Here is a 25,803-nt window from a genome sequence, read left to right as displayed (position 1 = left end):
TCCCAGGCCATCCCCCATGACCTGGAGGAAATCACACAGCTTTGCAGGGCCTGGGTTGCCAGTTCAGCTGCAGAGGGACAATAGCTGAGAGTCAGGGAAAGCTCTCTGAGAGCAGACGTGCCAGCAACTCTCCATGTATGCTTCTGTGACATAACATCCTTTTTGTCAGAGGACTTCTTTTTATTCTTCATGAATTTCCTCAATAACTACAGCTTTCAGAATACATTTTAAGACAAAGACATGCATGAATATTAATGCTATCGAAAAATAATGGGAGTTGAAAGTATGTCCTTGATCATGTCTAGACAGAACCATGATATAATGGATTTCTAGTATCAAGGTAGTAGATATAAATAGATTAATATTACTCAAAGACCTGGAACGTCTCTATGCATTATCCAGAGGTGATCACAAGCCCTTACTGAAGATCTATTGGCTAATGAAGTGCCCCACCGACCTCTGAGTTCAAACAGGAATCTCAGTGTTCAGGTCAAACAACTGGCCAAGAAAGCAGCAGATGTGAAGTCAAACCCAGGCTTGCACTCCATGACTGTTTCAGAACCCTCAAAGGCAGCAGAAAAATTCCCAAGTTTGTCAACATTTGCAGTAGCAAACAGGGAATGTGACACAGACCGAGGTGCTGAGGAGCAAAAGCGTGCAGGAGGCCAGGAGCCCTGCCTGTGTCTCAGACAAGCCCTGCTCCCATTGCTTATGTCCACAAATTTGTTTCTCCAAGGGTAACACAGAAATGCTTGTTTGAACCCAGAGCTGGTTCTGTAAAAGCAGCAGTGTTGGTGTAAGGGGCATTCACACCTAGCTGAGAATTCAGCAAGGTGAAGATCTTTGTCAAGAAAAGGAGGGGGGCGAATGAGAAAGGAAGAAGAAAGGGAAAAAAAGAGAAGCAGAAGTGGGTTCATTTGTAAGTTAAGGCTGTTTTAGGTGTAAGCCTCGGGGAATAAACTTTAACACTCCATTTCAGCTTCTTTTTCCCTTTCTTTTTTGCACAAACTTGCATCTCTCTCCTGTCAGACTTTGATGGCTTTATGTAACTGTTTAAAAATTGAACAAGCTTCTTAACTTAGGTTTAGCAGAACACACTTTTTTTGCCTCTCTCTCTTGAATGCACATTAAGAATAAAGATTTCCGGAGAAAACAAGACCTCTTCCATCCTCTGACATCAGCCACTGTGGCACACAAAGCCACGTCCTTGAGGACTGTATTTTTTGCACATTCTGTTCCACTACAAGCCAACACATCTGCAGCCCCAGTGGGCTTTACAACTGGTGGCTGAAAAGCAAGACTTAGCCCAGAGAAAATACACAGGTTCCCTGTGTACACAGAGCAGCACCCCCAGTGCAACACCTCAACAACAGGGAGAGTCCTAGAAAGCAGTAATGAGGAATGAAACCCCAAAACCTTGGCAGATAAGGTTTGGCAGCAAAAGCCCTATGTGGCAGACAAAGGTTTACCCCATATTATGACCTAAGAAACAGTTTCTGACCTGAGAAGCTGAAAGAGTCTGTTCTCTGTGACGAGATGAAAAGGCTCGAGAAGAATCCCTCAAGGCTCAAAAACCAGAGGCAAAGGACACCCACCCTTTTCTGTGTGTTTGTGTTTCTTAATTACATCAGTTTCTAAGCAGAACTGTATTTGGTGATGCTGGTGGAAGAGGTTGTCGGGAAACCTGGTAAAAAATATTCACCAGCAAGATTTGTAATTCAAGCCCTTCTCTTCTTTTGCTTCTTTGATTAGAAAGTGTCTGTGTTTGCACTGGGGGCTCTTTAGGGCAAACACTGTTTCTTACTGTTTGTACAAGCTCAGAACAACAGGCTTGGTCTGGACCCCCAGCTATATCCAACAACAAACAGGCAGCAGGGAATCTCTTGCTCAAGCTGTTCTGCTCCCAGCTCAGAGCTAAACCCCAGGGCTGGTGGCAGTGAGCTGGGCCTGCACAAAGCCACCAGCCACCAACTCTGCCCAGCTCCAGTTTTGGGAGACAGTGAGCAAAGTGCACCCAAGTCTGCTCCCCGCTCATCACTGCACCACCCCGGGCAGCCCAGCTGCCAGCTGGCACTGGTGTTCATCCTCTCCTCTCCCCAGGCCACCCTAGGGCAGCCTCTTCTGCTCATGAACCCTCAGCATCCCTCAGCACAGTGACAAAAAAACTCCCGGGGGGACTCGAGTGCACCGAGCACTGCAAAGCCCAGCAGCACAAAAGCAAAGGAAACATTTTTGATACCCAACAACTGGAACACGGTCATCCCACAGGGTTGCTGCCCAGGGATGGGAATGCTGAAGTACAACACAACCTGACTGTGCCTGTGTGACACAGGGAGTCAGGAAGGTGCTGAAGAAGAAGACAATTTACTGCTACTATCTGCTGGTTCATCTGGAAGCTCTGACCCATTCCTGCCTGACATCCCGGGCAGCAGATGGGGAAGGGCTGTTTAACACCACATGAGCTACTAAAAAGACTTCTAGGCAGCAGAACTGGTGGGGTTTTCTCTTCTGCTGCTTCTGCCTGCCACATTTTGCACATCCCCAGCCCGATGCTGTCCCTGGAGGAGATACCCTTGCCACCCACAGAACCCCACATGCTGCTGGTTACAAGTGTGGTATCTGTGCATCCCAAGTCAGTTTGTGGTGTGTTAGCAGCCTGCAGGAACATCAGGCTCAGTGGGCAGGACCCTGCTGTGGGGGTGCAGCCCAGCCCATGGGCCATACATGGTGCAGGTCTGGCCTAGGGACTGCCCAGGCAGAGAACAGGAAGTCTGAACTACAGACCCAAAGTTCAGGTTTTAAAAGCTGGATGGAGGAGCCACTAGACCACAGGTCCAGAAAACAGAGCAGTGTCTCAAGGAAAAGCAGCACAGTCCTGAGCAGCAGGCTGAGGCTTCATGAGGTTTTACACCGTGTTCCCAGAGTCCTGGGTGGCTCTCACCAGGCAGCAGCTGCCATCAGTGACAGAACACCCCGTGCAGCTCTGCAGAACAGTGCCACGTGCTACAGCCCCAGCAGACAACAGGCAAACAGTGACACAGGAATTGGCAGAAGGCCCTGACCCTGCCCCAGAGCCTGCAGAGCCCTTGCTGCCAGCACAAGAGCTGTGGCTCCACAGGTAAGTGGAGGGGCTGAGAGGGTGCAAAGGCCCAGGGCTCATCCTTGTGAGGATGCTGCTCTCTAGCAGGTCTGCAGAAGGGAGCCTGATGCCTGCCTTCCCAACTGGAGCTTCCAACAGCACAAAGAGTACCCCAAATCAGGCTGAGTTGCTCCCTGCCACCCCCGTTTCCTCACTCATTCCATACAGAGCCAGGAGGGAACACCACCCACCCCTGGGACTCCTGCAGAAGTGGGTGCACCATGCTCAGTGCCATGGAGATGCCCAGGCTGTCTGCAGCACCTTCTATCACCACACAGGGGCAATTCCTGTCTTGCCACCACCTACCTGGTGAAGCCCAAACCCACAGCAGCCCCATGGCCACCCACAAGAGCTCAGCTGCTCAGTGTCAAGCAAGAATTACTCAGAGCCAAACTTCTGACCTACTTGTGTTTTGCCTCTCCCCCTCCCTGCTCCTGCCCTCAGTCCCCAATTAAATCTGTGTGAGATTTCCTCAATTATCCTCTTCCTGCTAATAGATGTGGAAAGAGGATGCCATAACAATGTATTCCCCTGGCAGTGGTTCAAAATAAATTTCAGAATTAATGTTGAAGAGTGCAGGATGTAGGAATATTTTAATTAAACAGAAATGTATAGGAATGAGCAGTTATAGTTAAGAAAGCTGATCTTTGGCTGTCACCACAATACTTAACCTCTCAGCCATGCAGTGAGAATCCTAGCACTCTTATTTAATTGACAGGCCAATAAATCAGCACTGATTTCCCTTTCTGTGTAGCTGTGCATGCTGATGTTCAGCTGAGGTCAGCTCTTTCAGAACACAGAATGCTCAACTGGAGCAACCTAAACAGCCCCCTGCATGGGAATTCTGCTGGAGTTTGGAAGAGACAAAGTATCCTAATGCTGGACAGACTCATTTGTGCAACAACACTTGGAACAGGGACCTCAACAATTACAAAATGCTCTGAAGTTTTTGCAGGAGAAAAAAGTTTATCCGCACCTTTGGAAAGAGGGGAAGGAATAGAGAGTCCTACTTGAACACATTCAGTAAGACATCCCAACAGGCACTCACAGTTCCAGGTGAATATAGACGTAATCTGAACAAGGGTTCTGATTGAGAAGAAAAAAGTCTGTGAGGAATAGGTAATAAACAGTGCCTGGGAATTGCTTTGCCTGTTCCAGGAGGCAGCAAGCCTTTGTTCAGCTTCACAGGCCCCTTTCCACTCATCCCAGAAAAGAATTGTGTGGTAAGAAATTCCAGCTCTTCATAAAAAGGAGGTTTTGATCCAATGGAAACTCCATCTGCACACCTAGAAGCTTCATTTTCCATACCCAAGTTCCTGCTTTACCTCCTCTATTTATCCAAAACTGTATCTTGGGCCAGAAACACTGTATGATCTCCTAACAGCTAGCTCACAAACTGCAATTTAACACAGCACTGCAAAGGGAGCTCAGTGTAGCAACACTAAAGAAAAAAAAAAAAAGTTTATTTTAAACCTGGTGGAGAGTAGCAGGCAGAATATTTAAGGAGCCTGGGCCATATCCCTGTGGCAAATACCCAGTAAACTTCACAAGCACACAGCAAATAGCTCGTAGGGTGATCTCAAAATTATTTAGGGCACTGCAGTGCTGGGTGAGGCTGAAATGAAAACAGATGAAGACTTCAGCCAAAGTAGCAAAGGAAATACCTCTGCTGATGTGAAACCATCTCCCATGGCAAGGAACCAAGAGGCTACCAAAGAATCACTTGAGACCAGAGAGAGAAACAGGCTTTCAGTGTGCTAGAGAGGGGTTAAGGAAGAAAAGGAAAGAAAACATTTTATATCTATTCCTCATGCTCTGTGTGGGCCCTGGATGTTACTAATTAATACCCCTGGGCACAGAGTGCCATCTCTCCAAACCCAAGTTCCCCTTTTGTAGAAGGCAGGCAGTCACTCCTATCCCCCTGAAATGATAAGAAACAACACTCAGGCTCTGGAAAACACACTTTCTCCAAGTATCTCCTGAGAGGCTCTGAATAAAAAGCTGCAGCTTCCCCTCCTGCCTCCCTCCCATCACTGTTGGCTGTATGTGCACCAAAAGCCTTAGTTTCCACCTTAATGCACATGTACTGATGCTATTTTTGGCCAAGAGTGACGAGGCTTTGTTTGCATAACTGAGTTCCCACCTCATGATCTCCCGCTCTAATAGTTTGCAAAATAATAGCTGGAAAGCATCTGATTCTCCAAGAAGTGCCTGTAAAGTTTGGTTTGCCTTTGTCTTAAGGCAAAAAAAACCCCAAACAACCTCACCCAAAAAAAGTCTTTCTGCAGAAGCATTTATAAAATGCTTCAGCAAGATGTAAATCAAATTATTTAGTGCTGACCAGCTGGGATGTGAGGATTTAGTTCTGCTCTGTTTTGGGTCAAAGAGTATCAAAAGAGAAAACTCACACAAGCAGTTAATTATTTCACACAGTGGAGTTTGAAACAGTGTAGTCAGATCTACTGCAGACCTCATGTGTAATAACTCAACGTCAACCCAAAATATCATCCATAGGAAGTGCCAACTTATCATTGATGGTTAAAAACAAAAGCAGAGCTCAAAATAGCAGCATTTCAGATGAAGTGAATGTCAGCTGGACTAGTCTCAACTGTCAAAACTGAGCTGTAATTCACAGATCTCTCTTGAGGAATATTTGATATTTGTCCAGTGTTAAAAATAAAAGTGAGATATCTTAGGAGAGAAAGAGCTGGGCCTAATAAAGAATGTAGGGAAATATATCGTGTACAGAAAGATCCAACAACTGGTTCTGCTTGTCCAGTCCCTACCTGTCACCACAAGACAGACAAAATCCATTTCTTTTAACAAGTTTATCACTGCAAAAAGCTGTAGAGGTGGGACTGACCACTTTCCTAACGTGCACAGCTCACTGAGCCAGGAGAATTGACCCTGCTTGTTTTAGCACATCCTTGTTTTGGAAGTACCAGTGCTTTGGGTTCTTCCTTCACTCCCAGCCAAAGCTTTGCCTCCCAGGATGGTGCTGCCTGAGCAAGAAATTCAATTTTGGGCAGAATTATTGCTCAGTTTATACTTGAGACACCTCCCTTTACTATCTTCCTCTGTCATCCATCACCTTTAGGCAGCCCTGCACCCAATATCAAAAGGGCTTGAGGCATTTCACTTTTCATGAGGCATCTCACTTGCCATCCTCTGAAGTTCCAGGGATAAATGAGTAAAGAGCAGCTCAATCTCTTACAAACCCTGACTGCAGGGAAACGAAGGGACAGAGACTGTGGGGGGGAACAGATCTCCTTCCTCACCTCTAGGAGGAAATTTCTCACTTAAGCGAATCACTCAGCCACCGGGGATGAGAGGAGAGTCAAGAAACCAAACACATCCTGGGGGCTTGGCTGGCTGACTGTGCCCAGTTCTACTGCAGCAGGAGATGACACAGCCAGCACCACATGTGCAGCTCCATGGAAAACACCTGACAGAACACTTTGGGAGGTGGGATGGAAACAAAACAACACTAAGTTTGCAAAAGACTGCATCAGCTTCTTAACCGTTTCCTGGAGTCACCGTGGAGCTGAGAGCCTCCCAGTGCAGAGCCCAGGGCTGTGGTACTGCAAAGACAGAAACCTCCCTGAAGTCTCTGCACATCTTGGAGTCAACACTCATGAGACAAAGGCAATCCCACAAGACAGCTTGGGTCAGCACTGCCCTGTGCAATTCCAGGAACACAGACATCACTTCCAAGACACCAAGAGTGCATCACACTGCCATGGTGAAGTTTTGAAAAGCTTTAATTTATCTTCATTTTCCCACTTTCTAGTGGGCATCACTTTCAGTGCCTGAAAGACAGCTGGGAGAAGGGAGCCCTGTCACTGCTTGGCAACATGCTGCTCACTGGGCAGCTCAGCCCCTTCCCCACCATTATGCTGACACTGATTTGACATGAGCACTTCTACATCTACATAGCTCAGAGACACCCAGGAGCCCTACAGCAGCAGCTTGTTACACAAACTCTACCTCAGATTCTTGATTTCAGAACGCAGAACAAATCCAATCTTTCTTTCCAGGATGTCAGTGAAATCAAATCAAGAGTTTTGGACACAGCATGGTATTAACACCACAGGACTAGGAGGGCAGCTCCCCCTGACAGGAGCAGGAGGGGAATTGCCCTTGGCCATGTCAGTCTGATGGTGGTGAAGAGCTTCAGACCTCACCTCTGAAAGAAAGCGGAGGAACCACACTCATGGTAGTGGCTGCCCCTTCATCCCTTGATGAGTTTCTGGCTGTATTCACCTCACCAGTGGCTCCAGCAGCACTTCTGTAGGGAAGATGCACCTCAGAATCACATCTCAGCAGCTACAGAAGAGATTCTGAAGCTCTGCCCCATGCTTTTGCCTTTCCCTCCCAAATTTAGCTCCTTTTCAGCTCAATACTGGTGACACTGCAGTGGCCTTGAATCACAAATGCAGGCAGAGCCTAGGAAGCACTACAAAAGCATTTGTTCCAATATTTACTCAGAGATTTTTCATGCTACACCTACCATGGACTTTACTGAGAACATAGTGCACTGGGGAAGGGCAAACCACAGAGTATAAACTGCTGCCAAGCAAAATGTCATTAAGGTTTTAGCGATGCAACACAAATTGCAAGTTTACATTAAAGCTTCTTTTGTATAAACCATATCCCAGAGTGAAACATAGCAACAGAGCTGAGTAATGAGTTGAAGCAAAACAATCAAGGTGGAACCACGGAGCAAGAGCAAAAAAGAGCCAGTCCAAGCTGGTATTTCAGCTGAGGAGAAAGAGCTTCATTTGAAGCCCAGAAGAGGTGATTCTGTACAGTCATCATTATACACACATTTAATACCTTGTAGGATGCAGTACCCACCACCTGCAGTTGCACAGAAAGCACCCCAAGGACCAATTGCACTACAAAGACCATCACGAACTGGAAGCTGAGGTTCTCCTTTATAAAAGCTTACATGTAACCTGGGAACAACTGAGAGCCTCTACTAAGTCTGGAACTTCCAATCTCCCTCTTGTGCTACCCAGACCAGAAAACCATAATTCAGAGTTCATAATTTCAAACTGCTCCCTCCTGGAAGGATTCAGGCTCTCTGAAGTCCCATCTGTCCCCAGGTGTGGTGAAGCAGCACCCATGCAAAGGCACTGGAGGTGCAACACCAAAGTTTTGGAGTCCTGTGTGCCCCCAGCACTGCTGTGTCCAAACCCACAGTGCTCTTCAGTGTTATTTGTAAGCCAGACAAAGTAACCAGAGCATGTCAAGTCTGCAAGTACTGCTGGCTTCTGGTACAAGGAAATCCAAGGTGTATTTTGCACTAATTTTCATCACAGTCACTGAGGAGCAAGTTCAAAGTAGGGCCCATTCATGTGAAATGGATGCAAATGGGTTTAGGGATGACCCAGAGTTCACCAGAGGCTCTGCACTCACTCAGTGCTCCCTCTGCCCAGAAACCCAACTGGATTAGACAACTGGATTAGACCTCAGGTGCTTAAAAGGCCTCCCACTGCTGCAAACCCCAGGAGCTCAGAGCTCCTTGCTGAGCTCTCTTCACACAGACAGATGGGGAGCACAGAACAGCAGCAGAGTCCTGAGGCTCCCAGACAAGGGCTGGTTCCTCCTTGGATGAGCAAGCCAGCTTTTATTATTTTTATTTAACAATGCTGCACAGAGGGAGGCTGAGGGGTTTTTTTCAGAAATCATGTATAAATGCCTAAGAGTGGCTTTCCATGGAAAAAAAAAAAACCACAAAAAAACCCCAAAACCTATATGATTTCAGAGCACTGCTAAGTAGAACAGTGTAAGTGCTTTATCAAAATATAAAACCCACACCTCTAAAATACCCAGATCAGAAGACATACCCTCCCAGCAGGAGTACTGAATGTTTACAATGGGGGAAGAAAGATTCAAAGAGGATGGATTTCCCTGCCAGCCCTCCACACATGCATTTAGCCCTCTCAGAATCAGCACACTGATATTTAAACTAATTATCACCAGGAAAGCCACGGGACTGTGCTTTTCTACCTCCCTATTCACATGGACAGAAGGACTGAAAAATGACCAGGATTACACACAGCTCACGTATCAGAATGCAGCAGTCCAGGCTCCCTGCCACATCCCCTCTCCTCTCCTAAGCAGCAAGGCAAGAGAAACATGGTGCAGGACACATTTCAAACAGGGGGAAAAAAAATAAATAAAAAATAACGCCCCTAGCCAAGATGCTCACTCAGCATTATGCTAGAAGATAAAAATAGCAAACAGGAGAGCTGGGACTGAATATCAAGCAGCAGTCCCTGCTCATTGCAGCACAGGGCAAGCAAGAGAGAACCCAAATCAACTCTCCCTTGGCTCTGCTCTCCAGGAGGCTGCACGTTGTTTGCATTTCCTATTCTTCAGCAACAGCCAGTGGGGAGTGAGCTTTGGGGAGCTGCAGGCTTCCACATCCACCAGCACTGCAATGGCAACCCCCTACCAGCCTCTGAAAAGAGCTCCTGTCTGTGAGGGAAGCAAGGGCAGGCTGGGCTGGTGGGGTTTTTTGTGAATATTCCCCACCTCTGCACAGCAGGCCTGCCTATTATTGGTACAGGGGGTGTCAAAGGAGCTGGCTCTCACGCAAAGTTTTCATTCTAACTAATTAGAGGGTGGCTTCCTCCAGCATATAAATTTGTGCTTTGGTCCCTTGTACAAGAGCACACAGGACAGGAAAGGGGGAGAGAGCAAAGAACAGGAATGCTTGCAGCCATCTTTGCAAAGTTAAAAGGCTAGAAATGAAATATCTAATCAGAGGTGAGAGAGAACCACCACACACACTCCTCCACACATCGAGAGGATGGTTCCAATTTTAGGATGGGCTGGAATTGCCACTGCTGTACATCCCCACAGCCTTTGTCTACAGAAGGAACCGAGACGACTTAAACTGCAAGCAACCACAAGCAACAAGTCCTTTCATAAACAGTAGCAGAAGGATGAATACTGTTTCCAACAACAGTAACAAACAGAACTCTTGACCTGGGGAACTCCTGCTTGGTTTAGCATCAGCTTCTCAGCCCAGACTTGTGTTAGCAGGTAGTTATGAGATGCAATTTCTAAACCACACCTGCAACTCTATAAAAAAAAAAAATAAAAGAACAGAAAGATAAAGAGGAAGGAAAATATTTTTTGTCAAAATCTACATATTCCACAAGGAATAAGCAGCCTGAGGCCTCACCAGGCAGCTGCTCACTAACAGCTCCACGTTTGTGTGTGACATGCAGTGGTACCAATCCCCTTTTTGCACAACATCACACATCTCTCCAGGCACTAAGATGGCACCAGTGCCACCAAGCCAAGCCTGGTGCTTTGCCAGTCTCCTCGTGCTCTCTCTCCACCTCACACATTTCTATTCAATGCAGAAATCAGGCACAGTTTCTGCAGAAGCCTGGCCTCTGGTTTGGAAGTATAAATCACTCTGCTTGCTCTGACACCTGACTGGTCATCAGCTGTCAATGAATACACCTGACAAGGGATACCCCAGCCTACAAATCTTACCTCAGATTTATAAATCTTGCCCAAAAAGACATTTTTTGCTAGCAAAGAGGTGATTTACAGACCCACAGGTCCTCATTCAGCATGGGGCAGAGGCAACAGCTGAATCTTCCAGTGCTGCTACTGCAAGCCACATTTATATATCCTCCTCTTGCAACACTAAGCAGTAACACTCCTCTCATTTATAAAACCCAGGACAGGTTTCACACCTGCCTGTTCATAATTCAGGCTGAGCAACAAGCTGCCTCATGGCAGCACTCAACAAGGCTCTGAGGTCCTCCCTGGAAATCACATTTCAGGAAGGCAGTTGATCAGATAGCAAAGGGAATACAGATACCCTTAAGAACTGGGAAGGAAGGACAGTAACGAGGAGGGAAAGAGCCACAGAGACACAACCACAGAAGGTCAGTTCCTCCTCTTGATTCCAGCAGAGAAATTCCTGGCTGCCAGATCAACCTTTGTCTGCCCTAGAGGAACTACAAGAGCTTCTGCCCTAGTCACTACAAAACTCTCCTTGCACCACGTTAGCTGCCAGCCAGTAAATCTGTTGGGTTCTGAACAACCCAGAGTCTTGTATGTTGGGTAGCAGTGAAACCAGACTCACAAATAATACAAATCCAAACCAAGACCATGGAATAACCTAGATCTCCAGGTTTCAAACACATGGCACAGCACAGATGAGAAACAACCCCATCTAGGCAAGGAAATATATGAGACAAATGGTACTATTCTTGCCATCTTTTCTGAATTTATTCCAGAGAAAGTGACAGGCATTCCCAGGCCCACAACAGCTTTTACTTCCCCCACTAGCAGCATCATTCACAAGACTAGAACCAAGTAGATTGTGCCTACACTTGCAAAACACGTTGGGAAAGAATCAGTGACATGAGTTTGTTGCTGAGACAGTGCTGGTAGCAGTGCCAAACCCAAAGGACAAGTGGTTAAAGAAAGGAAAACATAAAACTACCAAAACCACAGCAAATCTATAGGGGATCCAAAACATCACAGTTCCCTCCACCTGCAAGGAACACTCAGCCAAAGGCCTGGGAGGCCCAATGCCTCCATTTGACCACCAAGACTCTGATATACATTGAAGGGAATCTAACCTAGAGAGGAAGGGATAATGCACCTACTCTGTTATTGCTACAAAGTAACTCTAATAACAAAAATATCCCTGAAACCACAGGTTCTGGAAGTAAAGCATTATGGTTAGTTTCCCAGACTAAACATGCAGCCGGTAAACCCCACCCCTGAAGCAGGCAGAGGCAGATTTCAAACACCACCTTACCCGACTGATTTGCAGCTTCTCAGCTCCAGGCTTGAAGAGGTTCCATCGACGTCCACCGTTCCGGCAGGTCCCGCGCACCTTCAGGGTCTTTGAAGCCTCCTCGTTCTCAGCTGCCAGGGTGAAATCCACAGGAAAGAAAGGAGGAAAAAAAAAAAAAAAAAAAGGAATGACAAAAGATAAATGCTGTGCTTTAGCTCAGGCTGGGGGCGGAGGCTGTTCTTTTAAATGAAAGAAACAAAATTGTTTGCAAGAGACTCATTCAACCTCTTCTTTAGAAAAAGAGAGCAGAGGGTATATTTAGGTGCTTTATTCAGTGCTCTTGGGATAGAAGGAAAATAGCACAGCTTGGGTACTACAAAACTGCAGCAGAGAGCCAAACTGAGAGGTGGTGTGAGCAGGTGGGTTCAAGAGGCACTGGGTGTAAAGCCAGAATGCTCTCCCAGGAGCACCAGAGCCTCCTCTGCATGCACCAGGGTTGAAAGTGCAACAGCATTGCTGCAGGTTGGACCTGCAGAAACCCCAGGGCTTTGGAGTCACCAAGGCCCAGGTGATTCAGTGCCTTGAAAAAGCAACAGCTCCTCGAATTTGTGCAGAAAAGAGAAACACAGAAGCCCATAAAAGCTGCTTTTTGAAGAAACTGGACTGCTTCTCACCCCAAGCACTTCAGGCCAATCCCTCACTTGATGCAGTTGTGCTCTGGATTTAAGGGACCTACACCACTGCCCCCAGAGCTCAGCCTGGCCTCACAGACGGGACCCACCCAAGCACAAAAGAGCACAGAAAGAAGAGGCAAATGGTGGAAGAGAGCTAGTAACTCCTAAAATTGAGGTCTGATTTTCTAATCAACCCAAAGTTTCACCTCCCCATCCTCCCCCTCTTTTCTGGGGCTGAAGCTGCCATTCTGAGTCAGACCAGGGTTTTTCCCTCCCACACTTTGGGATTAAATTTTAATCCCTTCTTCTGTCAGACCCTTCACGAGCCCTAGCCTGGAGCAACAGCCACTGGGAAGAAGGACCAGCACAAGCTCCTGCCAGCAGGTGCCTGTGGTCCAGGCAGCACACATTTATGTTACCTGTACATGCATACACACATCCCCCAAGGGTGTTCCCATCCCCTGGAGGCTTTTGTCATCTGGTTTGTAAAAAAAAAAAAGCACTACAGAAAAGAGCCACATTCTAGAATTCTTCCCTTGATGATGCACAATAATGGTTTTTTTTTTTCCCTGATGCACAACTAAGCCAGGTGGAGGTTTCAGAGTGTCAGTCCTGAGGGGTTTGAAACCAGATAACAAAGAGTAAATGGCCCCAGGCTTTTGGGGGGAGTGAAGAGCCCCACCCCAGCTCCTGGGGTTCAGGCCACTTTTACCTTCAAGGGGCAAAACACCCAGACACGTCCTCCCCCCTACTCCATTCCATCGGTGGGGACTCTGCTCTTCCCAGGCCAGCAGCACAGAGTGCAGCAGAGCTGGGACCCTGCTGCAGCCTGGCATGGCTGGGTTGGCAGCAGTCCTGCTTTTCTTCCAGCGTTGCTGGGAGAGAGCTTGCACTGAGACCCATTTCCTGACGCCAGGCCGAGGCAGGCAGCCCGTCGCTATTTTTAGCAGCTCGCCTTTCACTTTCTAGGCTGGCAGCGAATCAAGCTGCAGTGTGAGTGCTGATTATAGCAAGAGCCTGCTACCAGGCTCCAGAGGCAACGTGCTGATATAGTAGCACTCAGGAGCAACGTGCAAAGGCAGGAATGCTCACGTTGAGAGATGCATGTGTTCCTCCCCACCTGCTAGAAACGTGTGCCCCCCGACAGAAGAGCCCTCCACTAAAGAGGCAGCCACTTGGCCTTTCCCTCCCTTCCCTAATTCTTCTGAACCCTGGTGTCCTGCCACCATCCATCAACTTCCTGGGTCCCCTGTGTGCTCCCAAGTGATGTCAGCAGCTTCTGGCAGCACTCCCAAACTTGCCCATAGCTAAATCAAAGGATTCTTGGTGCTAGCAGCATCCCTTCAGGAAATAATTTCTGTACTCTTAATTATCAATGCTTTTAGAGGTTTAAAAATTATATCATCTCTTCAACTACCAGCTCATGTGCCTGCCAACACAAGACCTTGCCAGCAAATATACTTGGTAGTGCTTTCTCTGGCATTGCTGTGAGTGGGACAAATGCAGAGGACAGCTCAGCATAGTGAGAAGATTCTCTTCTTGATGAGGAAGAGCACTCAAGCACAAGAGAAAACAAAACAACCTCACTTCTTGCTGTGTTTCCAAACAAACATCAGAGCTGAGTTGTGATCTCAGTATCCATCATCACTTGCCACCTCCAAACCACAAGTACTCACAGCAGAGGCTGGTAAGAGAACAAAAAGCCAAGAGGAAACTACCAAATGAAAACTCGCACAGGAAGAAACAGCTTTTAGACTTTCTGTGCCTCTGTTCACCTTCTCGGAACCAAATTAAAGGGACTCCCTTGGGAAGCATTACAGAGAAAACAGCCTGATCCTGATTTCATAAATGCACTGAACACAGAAAGACCTTGGTAGCTAGCAAGAAACTCCTCAGCACATGGCTATCAGAGCTCCCTCAGCTGGCCCCAGGGTTGTAACAAGCATTTTGACTTTTCAGCCCCTGCTGCTTGCTCTGCAGGACCAGTGAGACCAAAAACCCAGCCTGGGAGAATACCACCAAGTTACTCACCACGTCTTCTGAGCAAGTGCTGCATGCGGCCTCCCAGCTGGTCCAGCCCCATGGGGGTGCTCTGGGAGAGGGGTTCTGAGCGACATCTCTCCACCAGGACTTTGAAGGGTGGTGCTTGTGGGGATGGTTGGGAGGGATGAGACATCGGCTGGTAAGGAGAGGATCAGAGTTAATTTTACCACAATGTGTCAGACCTCAGACAAAACAATCACAGAACGCGTAATAAACCATACAGTTTTCAAGACAATGCAACAACACCTTGGGCTTGCTCACTGCAATCAGCACCCACTTAATTTTTGGGGCAGTGAAAGGTTACGATTTGCTGCCCCTGGAGCCAAAGTGCCCAAATTCCCTTTGCATGGAGCTTGAACAAAGCTCCTGGTCTTTAACTCCAACACTTCCAGTGGCATTTGGCCTCTGAGGCACTTAGGAGAGTAACAGCCAAGCCAGGAAACCAGGCTGGTGTCTAGCCCAGCAGGACCCGTGCCCAGGCAGTGGCTGAGCTGGAAACCAGCACCCTCCTAGGCTTCTGCAAGGGCTGAGCACCCAGGGGAGAGCTTCAACGGGCTGTGGGGCCCATGGGTGTAGTGAGGAGGGTCCTGCCCCATCTCCCTGGTCCCATTGATGAGCATCCTGAAGAGCTATTAATGCCTTCAGAGCACGGGGAGGCTTCTTCAGCCAGCACTCCTCAACTGGCCTAGAAGATGCATCCTTTGGTGGTCTACAGGAAAGATGCATTTTGTCAGGTTACAGCTGTCAGTCACCACTGGTCTCAATGTCTGACCATGCTCAAGAGACCTGTGAGTAAGAAGTGGAAAAATGGAACAAAAGCTTTTTCAGGTAGATCTCCAGCACTTGAAAGGCATGGCCATGGTGTAGAACAACAACTTGGCATTGGTGAGGGTCAGGAGAAGAGTCTGTTTATGTGGGTGCTCATCCAACAGCATAATACTAAGATCTGCCCCTACTATTGTAAAAACAAAAGTTACAGTTGTCACAACCAAGCTAGGACACCCAGCAAGAACAACTCCCACGTAACTCAACAGTCTTCCTGATAATAAGATCCACGTAAAAGTGAATCACATCAGCAACGGGATGACATTCTCCTCATTCCCCAAAACATTAACAAAACACTCCCTTCCAGGTATTTCCAGAGGTCAGATAAGGTCTTTTCCAAGTCCACAAACAAAAGCCTAAGATGAAGAGGATGGGAGGAGCATTGCTATTCCTGCTCTGCTGCTGGAGTCAGGCAGGTTTCAGATGCAAGGATGGGGCAAACCACAGCCTAGAAAAGTGGGACCTTGTTCTCTGAGGTAGTTATCAACAAAACCAGAACCTTTCCAGAACAATTCACAGAGGAAAGCAAACATCATCAGGGTGGTTTAGCTGACTGGTAACAGCAAACAAGAGTCCTCTGTACCAATAGCCTACAAAATATTACCTGAAACAGCAAGGTACTTGCACCCAATTGAAGCACCCATCAAGTGATCCAATAGCCCACAGTCACACCTTAAAGTTTGGTAACATTAACCCAGAGAGTGAGCTAGCATTTACAGCTAGCTGGAGAAAAACACTGGGAGATTCCCCTCACTCTTGGGTGACTCTAACTTTTACTATTCTGTTTCAGAAGGAAAAGATCCTCAGAGAGACAGCCTCACCAGTGCTATTTTGCAGAACTGAATTTTCCTTTTTTTTTTTTTTTTCTTTTAATAAATAAATAAATAGAAAATAATTCAAACTCCTACTTTTCATTTTATCCTCTGTGACAGGCGACACTGTGGAAGCCTTGTGTATAATCTTAGAGTCAAGAAATCAGCAGAAAAAATCAGTTTACAAAGGTCAGGAAACAAAACCAGAAAATGCTTCACACTGGGAGGCTTCTAGCCTCCCTTAGAGACAGATCTGTCATACTTGATGGACCTGCTAATAACTGGGTGCCTCACATGGTTCAGTGTATCTGTCCTCAAGACCCCAGCAGCCCCAGTTTTCATAGATGTGCTGTTATCTTTATTTACAGATGGAGAACTAAGAACTAAGCAGACAGGCTATAATAACCCCAAATAATAACCCTAAAGGCACACTGAGCATCTGTGGATGAATTAAGGCTTGATCTCCCATTCCCTGCTCCCAGCACCTGCCCAGTGACCCAGTACACTTCTTTTGACTGGATAACAGCCAGGAGGAGGTAAAAGCCAAGGGAAACTTTCAACCCAGAGAAGTCTGGGGGACAGAGTCCCTGTAGCATACAGACCAGAAATGCCCAGAGGTCCCCAGTCACATCACTCCTCTGATGGCACCAAGTCTGTCAGAAGGTGCCATGTTGTAACTTTGAAGCCAGAAACTAGATGAAGGCAGAACTCAAGTATTTTAAGAGAACATGTGGAAATCTGAATTATCCATGTGTTGAGTGCCTGGGTATATGTACATGTAAAGCTGTAAGCTTTGAAAACTCAACCTGCCTTTCCCTGGCAATGCTAAAAATATGCTTCCAAAAAAACCCCACTACCCTGCTATAGATAGCACCAAATGGAGGCTTTAATTCAAGATTCTGCTAGCACCTTGTGGTTATCAAAAATACGGAAATCTGAACAGCTTGGAGATAGACTTTAGAGGTTTTGTCTCTTCTAAAAATAAGATGATTGTCAGACATAATCATATTAGAAGCCATAAATACACAGAATCTTCATTCTGCAACTAACCTTAATACAGAGGGGAGTGCAGTGCTCTCTTGGCAACGGCAGAATTTAGAAAATAAAGTACTATTTCTTTACTTTAAGTAAAAACTCCCACTTCTAAATTTGGAAGGACTGTGAAGGCTTTTGGAAGCACAACTACCAGCAGGAGGCTGAGATACAACCCAGTTTACTGCCAATAACCAGGAGATGAAGAGTGCTCTGAAGATCAGCTCTCAGAAACACATGGTTCCTGGTTAGTGACATTCAACAGAGCAGGGAGGAAAAGGACAAATCGACTCAGCAGGCCCATTTCTGCAGCTGCTCCCAACGTGTTCTGTAGCAGAGAGACAAAAAAACAATCTCAAGCTAAAGGTCACGAGGAGAACTTCTTGCACATCACTTGCAATTTCTCATCAAGCACACAAAAAGGAAGTTTTCACTCTCGTAAAAAGGTCCCTGGCAGCTGCTGCACTGAAGTCAAACCCCAAACCCGTGGGAGGATCTGAGATGTGCCCCAGCTATCAGATCCCAGATCTGCAAACACATCCCCTGGCATGTACAGACTCAGGCAAATCAGTAATCCTGTGCTTCCAGTCTGACCCACCACACAGGGAGAGGTTTGATTTTCCCACAGAGAGCAGCACAGTGTGCAGCTACTGCAGGGAAATCACCAAACCCAACCATGTGGGGAAAGCCCCGACCTGCACTGTTGGCACAAGCCACTGAGAGCATCAGCCCAGCACCTTGTGGCACCTGGGCAGGCTGGCTCCCAAGGATGGGACTCAGGAACAAACTCTAGAGCTGCTCAACATCTGCAACCATCTGCTGTGACACTGGGAAGTGAGTTTGAGCAACACAGCCACTGTAACCAAACTTGCTGGGAAACCCAGGGCATCCCTATCAGGCTGGCACCTCATCCTAGGAGACTGACACCTTTTGCCCAGGCTGACGAGCCTTTAGGAATCTTGTTTTCACAATTCTGGCAATTGTAATTCCCAAAAAAACCAGCATCACAAAACCAGCTGATGTCTGTGTGCAGCCACAACAGCCGGCAGCAAGCTGCAGTCTGGACACCTTTTGGAGATAAAACTGAAAACCCTAGGGAGAAATATAACAACTTTTCTGTTTAAATAAACTCTTATTTCACCAATAAGCCAGCAGAGGGCATAGAAAGACTGCAGTGAAACCCCTCTGCTCTTTCCTTGCCGGAGTGACACGAGGGAAAATGCTCCCCTGTTCCCTATCCCTGTGCGTGGCTCCTCAGATGAGCAGGGAGGATCTCTCTGCCAGCAACGAGCCTAAATTAAGCTTTTGGGTGATAAAAGCTCCAAAATTATGCCTGAAATAAGAAGCCTCATCTCTTTTGCAACCTTTCCTCCTGTCATACCCAAAAGTGGTATCAAACCCCCTACAAGCCCTATCCAAAGATACATCAGGTGGTTTGAAACCCCGATTGAAATGCTGGTGGTTGATGTGGTACCAAATCTTCCTGCCACCTCAGCACCACCTCAAGCTACAGGATGTGGTCAAATACAACTCCTGGGGCTATGCTTCACTCCCCACAGCAGAATCCTCTCTGTTGGGGTGTTTTTATAGCTGGGATGAGGATAATTCACTTTGGTGGGAATATGGAAAACGAGAACGTTTGCAGTTTGCAACTGTCCAAAATCTGGTAAAAGATCCACATTATGTTTCAGTTCATTTCTTAAATCTCTCAAAATAAGGACTGTACTTTCCCTCCAGGGCTGCAGCCCTGCGAATGGTGAAATCAGGAACTCATTTCCCCTTGACAATCTGTTTTGACCTTTACAGTTCTTTCAACTCTTCAAAATGTTTTTATCTCCACTGGTTCACAAACATGAACTAGGGATGGGGTCTGAAAGCAACTAGGCAGGGGGACAGCTTGAGAAGTGCTTTTCTACCTTTCTACCAATGTGCAGCTTCTCTCAATCTCACTCCAGCATCCTTTGTGCTACTCCAGTCTCTCATACACAACCTCTGATATGTTGGGGCAAGGGCCCTCAGTGAGAATCATCCCTTCTGAACTTCTGGCGGGACAACATGTGGATTTTTTTTCAAATATTTTCTTGAGCTATTTCTGCTCTGCACTGCCAGCACACTTTAAAACTCCTGAACGCTTGCTTCCAGCAGCTGACCAAGCCAAGCCACCCTGTCCTGGCAGCACCTTCCCCTTACTTGTGGTTGAGCCTCTCACTTGAAATACAAATCCTTCAATTAATGCAGAGCAGCCTGGAGTAGAAGCAGGAGGGCCAGCAACTGCCCCAGTAACAGGTGCCAGCACAGAGCTGGATTTAGCCCTGAAACAATAAGAGGCCAGAGTTTGCTGCTACTGTCACGCTCAGCCTGAAGTTACTCCTCTTGCATGTTTATTTTTGGTGAAACGTTTCCGAGTGCCACTCCCTGATGAGAGATAGGCAAGTCAGAACCTCGGGTACCTCAGGACATTTGTTACTGGAGCTGCTGGGGGACTGTCTGCATCTGTTCCTACCCAAGAGTATCCCTCCTTCAGCCCTCGCTCTTGACTGCTCAGGGTTTGAAGCTGCCACAGGATCACTGTGCACTTCTGAGTTTCACAGAATCAAAGAATTGTTGTAGTTGGAAAAGATCACTGTGTCCAACTGTCAACATTCCCCCCAAATAAAAAACAGCTATCAATATCTGTATAACCCACTAGTGCATGTCCTGAAGTGCCTCATCTACAAGGCTTTTAAATATCCCCAGGGATGGTGACTCCACCACCTCCCTAGGCAGCCCGTTCCAACACCTGACTGCTCTCTCAGTAAATAAATTCTTACTCAGATTTAGTCTGAACCTCCTCTGGTGCAACTCTAAGCCATTTCCTCTGGTCCTATCACTATTCACTTGAGAGAAGAGGCCAGCACCCACCTCCATAACACCTCCTTTCAGGTAGTTGTAGAGAGCAATAAGGTCTCCTCTCAGCCTCCTCTTCCCGAAACTAAACATTCCCAGTTCCCTCAGCCTCTCATCACACGACTTATTCTCCAGACCCTTCACCACCTTGGTTGCCCTTCAGTGAACCTGCTCCAGCATCTCGAGAACTCTGAGTTTCTGGGATGCGGAGTGTGTTTACAAACCAGGAGGGGCTGCATGCTCTCCTGTCCATAACACTGCTGCTCCATGCTCTCCTGTCCATAACACTGCTGCTCCATGCTCTCCTGTCCATAACACTGCTGCTCCATGCTCTCCTGTCCATAACACTGCTGCTCCATGCTCTCCTGTCCATAACACTGCTGCTCCATGCTCTCCTGTCCATCCACTGCTGCTCCATGCTCTCCTGTCCATTACACTGCTGCTCCATGCTCTCCTGTCCATCCCACTGCTGCTCCATGCTCTCCTGTCCATCCCACTGCTGCTCCTGCCCAGCAGCCCTGCGGTGAAGCCGGAAGCCGCAGCGGTCCGGAGGTCCGACCGCTCTCACCACACTTGACGGAACTCGGGGGAGGTTTCCTGCTTGGTTATCTCAAGCACCATATTTAAGTTTCTTGGTCATGTTTGTAAGCTGCAACAGCTGAGCTGGGCCTTCCCACATCTCCCGTTCACACAGCTGACCTGGGAAATGGCTCAGGTTCTGTGCTAAGAGCTCTGCCATTGGCCATGTATTTTCCAGCACCGGTATTTTCCTCCACTCCCCTCAATCCTTTCATGCCTCCGTTATCTTGCTCCTGCCCAGAACACTTTCAGCTTGGTCCCTGTGAATGGATATCAAACCACAGCCCTCTCATTCAAGCTCCTCCTAAAAACATTTCTGCCAGAGACCACAACAACTAACCACTCTTCACCCCACTTCATCCTAAGTGCCTGGAATTACACAGCCTCTCTATTGCTGTCTTTATTTTTTTGTGTCACACAAAACAAAGCAGAAAAACAAATCCAGGAATAACCAACAATGGTGCTGCCCATTAGAGCTGGGAATCACAAGTTCAGATTCCCCCTCACCACAGCATTTCTAATCTGCTGCCAATTTTCAAATACTTCCCCTCTTAGCTCATAAGTTACAGTGACCCCTTTTCCAACAGGGAACAATGTCATCACCTCTGTAACATCTCTGGTCTCTCCAAGCCTGAAAGGAGCGGAGGAAGTTTCTTCACAAATTGACCAAAATTTCCCTACCTGGAACCTCATTTAAGAAAAAAAAAAGAAAAAAATCAAAATAAAAATCATTTCAGCACATCAGCAGGGACCCAAAAGAAAACAGCTGGGCTACTCTCTGGGTCCTGCCATGGTTTGTCCTGACCCAAAATGCAATGTCCATTGAAATCTTTTTACAATTTTAGGAGATTTGAAAGACTTTCTCATAAGCAGCAGGAATGTGTTTCCAGAATTAGAACCACCACCACTGCCCACCTTTCCCTTAGGGCTGGGTACTGCCCAAGGGCCACAGCATTTTGTGTAGCCAGATGCCAGGCAGCTCCCAGCAGGGCCCCACGTGGCGTGCACTCACACTAGGAAGGCCTTTTGCTCACATTATGCACCCATCCCCTCAGCAAGGGTTTCTGCTGCAGGCTCAGCACCCAGCTAGAGAGGTCACAGAACTTCTGAGAGGTTTGGAGCAGGGACAGAGCTCAATCAGACCTGTCAGAGGTGATCTGATGAGCTCTACAAGACGTGGGCCTTTTTTTTTTTTTCCCCTTCTGTTCTGCACTGCATGCCAGGTCTGGCTGGCATTCTGGATGCTGTGTTGTGACCAGCACCACCTACTGAAAATCAACTACCACCACATCCACAGCTCTTTAAGCAAGAAAACACAAAGGCTGTAGTGCAACTGCTGGATGCCATTTGCCCCCAGCACACTTCAAAACTCTAAAATTTGTCAAAACCACCCTTCTTGTAAGCTTCTGCTGCAAACAAACTGAAAGCAGAGAGGAAAAAAGGTAGTGTCTAGAAACACATCAGTTTCTCCTACAGCCCTCTTCTAGAGGCTGCGATACAGACAGAAGACTGGTAGGAGGAGCAGTTCTGGAGGTTTACACCAGTAGCTCGGGGATATGCCAGCTAACTGAGACCTCCCAGGCTGGTCTAAAAGCTGTGTCTGCTCCCATCCTCCAGGTGACAGCCTGAACACCCCGACCAGGGATACACAAACACGCGTTCAAGCACAAACCATCCTCGTTTGAAACAGTACAGAGTTACTGAAAACACCAGAGGCAAAGCTGCTCCTACCTTTCCGTTTTTGAGCCTTCCAGAGGAGAGGATGCGAGAGACACGTGGCTGGAAGGGCCGACACTCCTCGTGGCAGTTCAACCGATCCAACCCCTCTGTTATCTCCACCGAGTTCTGCTCCACAAACGAAGCCATTCCCCGCTTTTTGCTGCAGCAGGCAGCCCGCCCCAAGACCTGCCCTGGAACTGTTGCACATTTGACAAAAGTCACTACAGAAAAGTTAATGTCAGAGACTGGAGAACAGCCCAGGTGCTCAGCATCCAGAATGTTCATGGGAAGATCTTGAGAACGTGGTAGGTCCCTGCCCGTGACCTGCTCTTGCTCCAGGGTACTGTCAGGGTCTTGAATCTCTTCAGCCAGGGTTGTCTGTGGGAGGTGGGTCAGAGGCTCAGTCACTGCAGAGCAGTCACCACCTGCAGCTGGAGAACAGCTCGAGTCCACAGGATCCAGATCACTGACAGCAAGATCTTCAGAACATGGCAGGTCTGTGCTCAAGATCTGTGTCTTTTCTGGAGTGCTGCCCAAGTCCTGAATCCCCAGCTCACCTCTGGACAAGTCTTGCAAAGGCAGCTGAGGATTTCTCAAGCTGTGTATATCCAGTTCTGCCTCTGAAAACTCCTGAGCCACTGCAGAAGATGGATCCACATCTTCAGCAGTCACTGGAGCACAAGCCACGTCCTCAGTATCAAGTTCAGTCAGGGGCATCTGTGGAAAGTGGATCCGAGCCTCAGACACTGCAGAATAATCACCATCTGCAGCTGGAGAACAGTCCAGGCCCTCAGCATCCAGGTTATTCACAGGAAGATCTTGAGAATGTGGCAGGTCTCTGCCCACAACCTGTGTCTTCTCTGGAGCACTGCCAGCACCTTGAATCCCCAGCTCACCTCTAGATAAGTCTTGCAAAGGCACCTCAGAGTTTCTCAAGCCTTGTATATCCAGTTCTGTATTTAAAAGCTCCGTAACCCCTGCTGGAGGAGGATCCATGTCTTCAGCAGCCACTGGGGCAGAAGCCACATCTTCAGTATCAAGTTCAGTCAGAAATGTCTTTGGAGGGTGGATCAGAGCCTCAGTCACTGCAGAGCAGTCACCATCTGCAGCTGGAGAACAGCTTGGGTCTGCAGTATCCAGATTATTCACAGGAAGGTCTTCAGAACATGGCATGTCCCTTCCCATGACCTGTGTCTTCTCTGGAGTACTGTCTGAATCCTGAATTTGTTCAGTCTGAGTCGTCTGTTGAAAGTCAATCAGATCCTCAGAGGGGTCTTTAGTATTTAGATCCACGAAAGAGTCATCTGCAAACTCTGGTGGGTGGGAGACGGATGCCTCTGGCCCAGAGGGAGAAAGAGATGTCTCATTAAACCTATCGTTCTCGCTGCCCAGGGCAGAGGAGCCAATGTCTTGTGACTCTTCTGTGGTTTTGCAATGCTGCGTGGGCTCCTTCCCCACCAAACTCTCAAAGCTCAGATTGTCCCACGTGCCTGAATCTGGGGACTGCAGACATGCTCCCACTGTGCAGAAGGCCCCTGCACTCTCATTCTCGATTACCAAGCTCTCCTCTTTGTGGGAGGTCACATCCTGCCTCCAGCCTCGGAAACTCCGCTGAGGCCTTTTCTCATCAGGTGAAAATCCCCTTGAGGAGCCTCGCAGCCTCCGAGCTGCCTCAGCCACACTGGTGAAGAACCTCACAACACCCCCAAAATGAGTGGCTCTGGTTGCACCATTTGTTTTTTTCCGCTGGCTGAGATTCTCCTCACACCTCGTATCAAAGTCAAAAGAAGAAGCAGAATGATCGTTTGTATTTTCCAAGTTCTGGAAATTGGTTTCAGGCCTTTGATCTGGAAGCTTTGAATTATCTTTGCCAGTTAATGAAATTCCTTTCAGATAGCTCCAGACATCAGAGCTTTTTCCTCTTCTGCTCTCCTGTGGGAGCACAGCACACCTCTTTTGATTGTCCCCTTCTGTAATTGCAGGACTCTTAAAGTTTTCAAAACTTAAAGACTCACTCTTCCTGACTGGTATTTTATGGCAGTTGTTGTCATTATCTTCACTGTGTAATCTGACACTAATATCCCTGAGACATTTACTTTCACTGGCATCAATTTCAGGAATGCTGATATTCAGCTCTATGTCTTCAAAAGAAGAATCCAAATCATCAATGTACCCCGCATACGAGTGGCGGGAGGGCCTCCGACTCTCACCCAGTTTTTTAACCCTGTAGACAGCTCTCTGCCCGCTGCCATGATGGTCCTCCTCAGGCTCACAAGCAACCTGGACTCCAGATGCTCTCAAATCCACGTGCTTGGGCACCCTGGAGGTTCTTCCCTTTTTTAATGGCCTTACTCTGTCCATGAAGGATGGCTTCTTTACCTCTGAGCCCTCAGAACTAACTCCAAGCAGGATCATGGACTGGGGTCTTGCTTTATTGGCAGAGAGTCCTTTCCGTCGTCTAACAAAATTCCAGATCCGGTTGCCCTTGGTTGTCTTCTTATACCTGGGTGCTTCCTCCTCTTCATTTGGGATTGCATCTCTGGAGGTGCAGTGCTCAGCACCACAGACCTCCAGTGGGTCAGTGTTCCCTTCCTCCATGTTTGCTTGGAAAATCCTGTTTGCATATCCATTTGGAGCTAGCACGGGACCGGTGTGCTGGCAGCCCTCTGTCACTTCCATCGCCCCGGCTCCCAGCTGCTATCAGGGGTCACAGATGCATTGTCTTTGGGTTGTTTCCTTCACAAGACTGAAGGGGAAAAACAAAACAAAACAAAAAAAACAACAAAAAGAATGCAATTAGGAGCAGAAAGTTTTTTTAGAAGTCACATTTGTTAAAGCAGCACAGGTCAAATCCCATCCCAGTGGCAGTGGTGGTTTTGACCCTGATCTTGGTGAGGCTGAAATTTTTACTCCTGACCAACTGAATTTTAAATCAACAGAAATCTGATTTAAATGTCTGAAGACTGAGTGACCACAAATAAGCTTCTTGCATTAATAAAGTTACCACAAAGTATACAAAGGACACCATAAATCACATCTTTGGTTTGCAAGTCACTGGGACTCTAAATGCGGAGAGGAAGGGACAATGACAGTAAAGAGTCCCTGGGCCTGTCACTGTCACCTTCACCAGCTCTCTCTACCAGGAACCAGCAATGCACTCCTAACAAGTTCAGTCTCTTCAGGCAGGCATTCAAAGAAAAATCAGGATGAGCCTTTTTTCCCTGGAACCAATGCAATTCTGAAACACTACAATATTAGAAAACTCATGGAATATCCCGGCCAGGTTTTTCCTACTATAGCTATGGCAACAGC

General features: G+C 47.5%; 1 protein-coding gene across 2 annotated transcripts in view; it reads right to left on the bottom strand.

Moving 5' to 3' along the window:
• ARHGEF9 (Cdc42 guanine nucleotide exchange factor 9) overlaps window positions 1–25,803 on the bottom strand; it is a 171,893-nt gene that overhangs the window by 126,742 nt on the left and 19,348 nt on the right. For both annotated transcript variants that reach the window (XM_030449336.1, XM_030449337.1), the window contains exons 2-4: window positions 22,504–25,237; window positions 14,627–14,774; window positions 11,943–12,052 (exon numbers count right to left, since the gene is read on the bottom strand). In XM_030449336.1, coding sequence (XP_030305196.1) covers window positions 11,943–12,052; window positions 14,627–14,774; window positions 22,504–25,170 — 2,925 coding nt within the window. In that variant the 5' untranslated portion in view covers window positions 25,171–25,237. The remainder of the gene's footprint in view (window positions 1–11,942; window positions 12,053–14,626; window positions 14,775–22,503; window positions 25,238–25,803) is intronic.

Source organism: Calypte anna, chromosome 4 (assembly GCF_003957555.1).
Source record: "Calypte anna isolate BGI_N300 chromosome 4, bCalAnn1_v1.p, whole genome shotgun sequence".
Lineage (NCBI taxonomy): Eukaryota > Metazoa > Chordata > Aves > Apodiformes > Trochilidae > Calypte > Calypte anna.
This window is presented reverse-complemented; position numbering and strand designations above follow the sequence as displayed.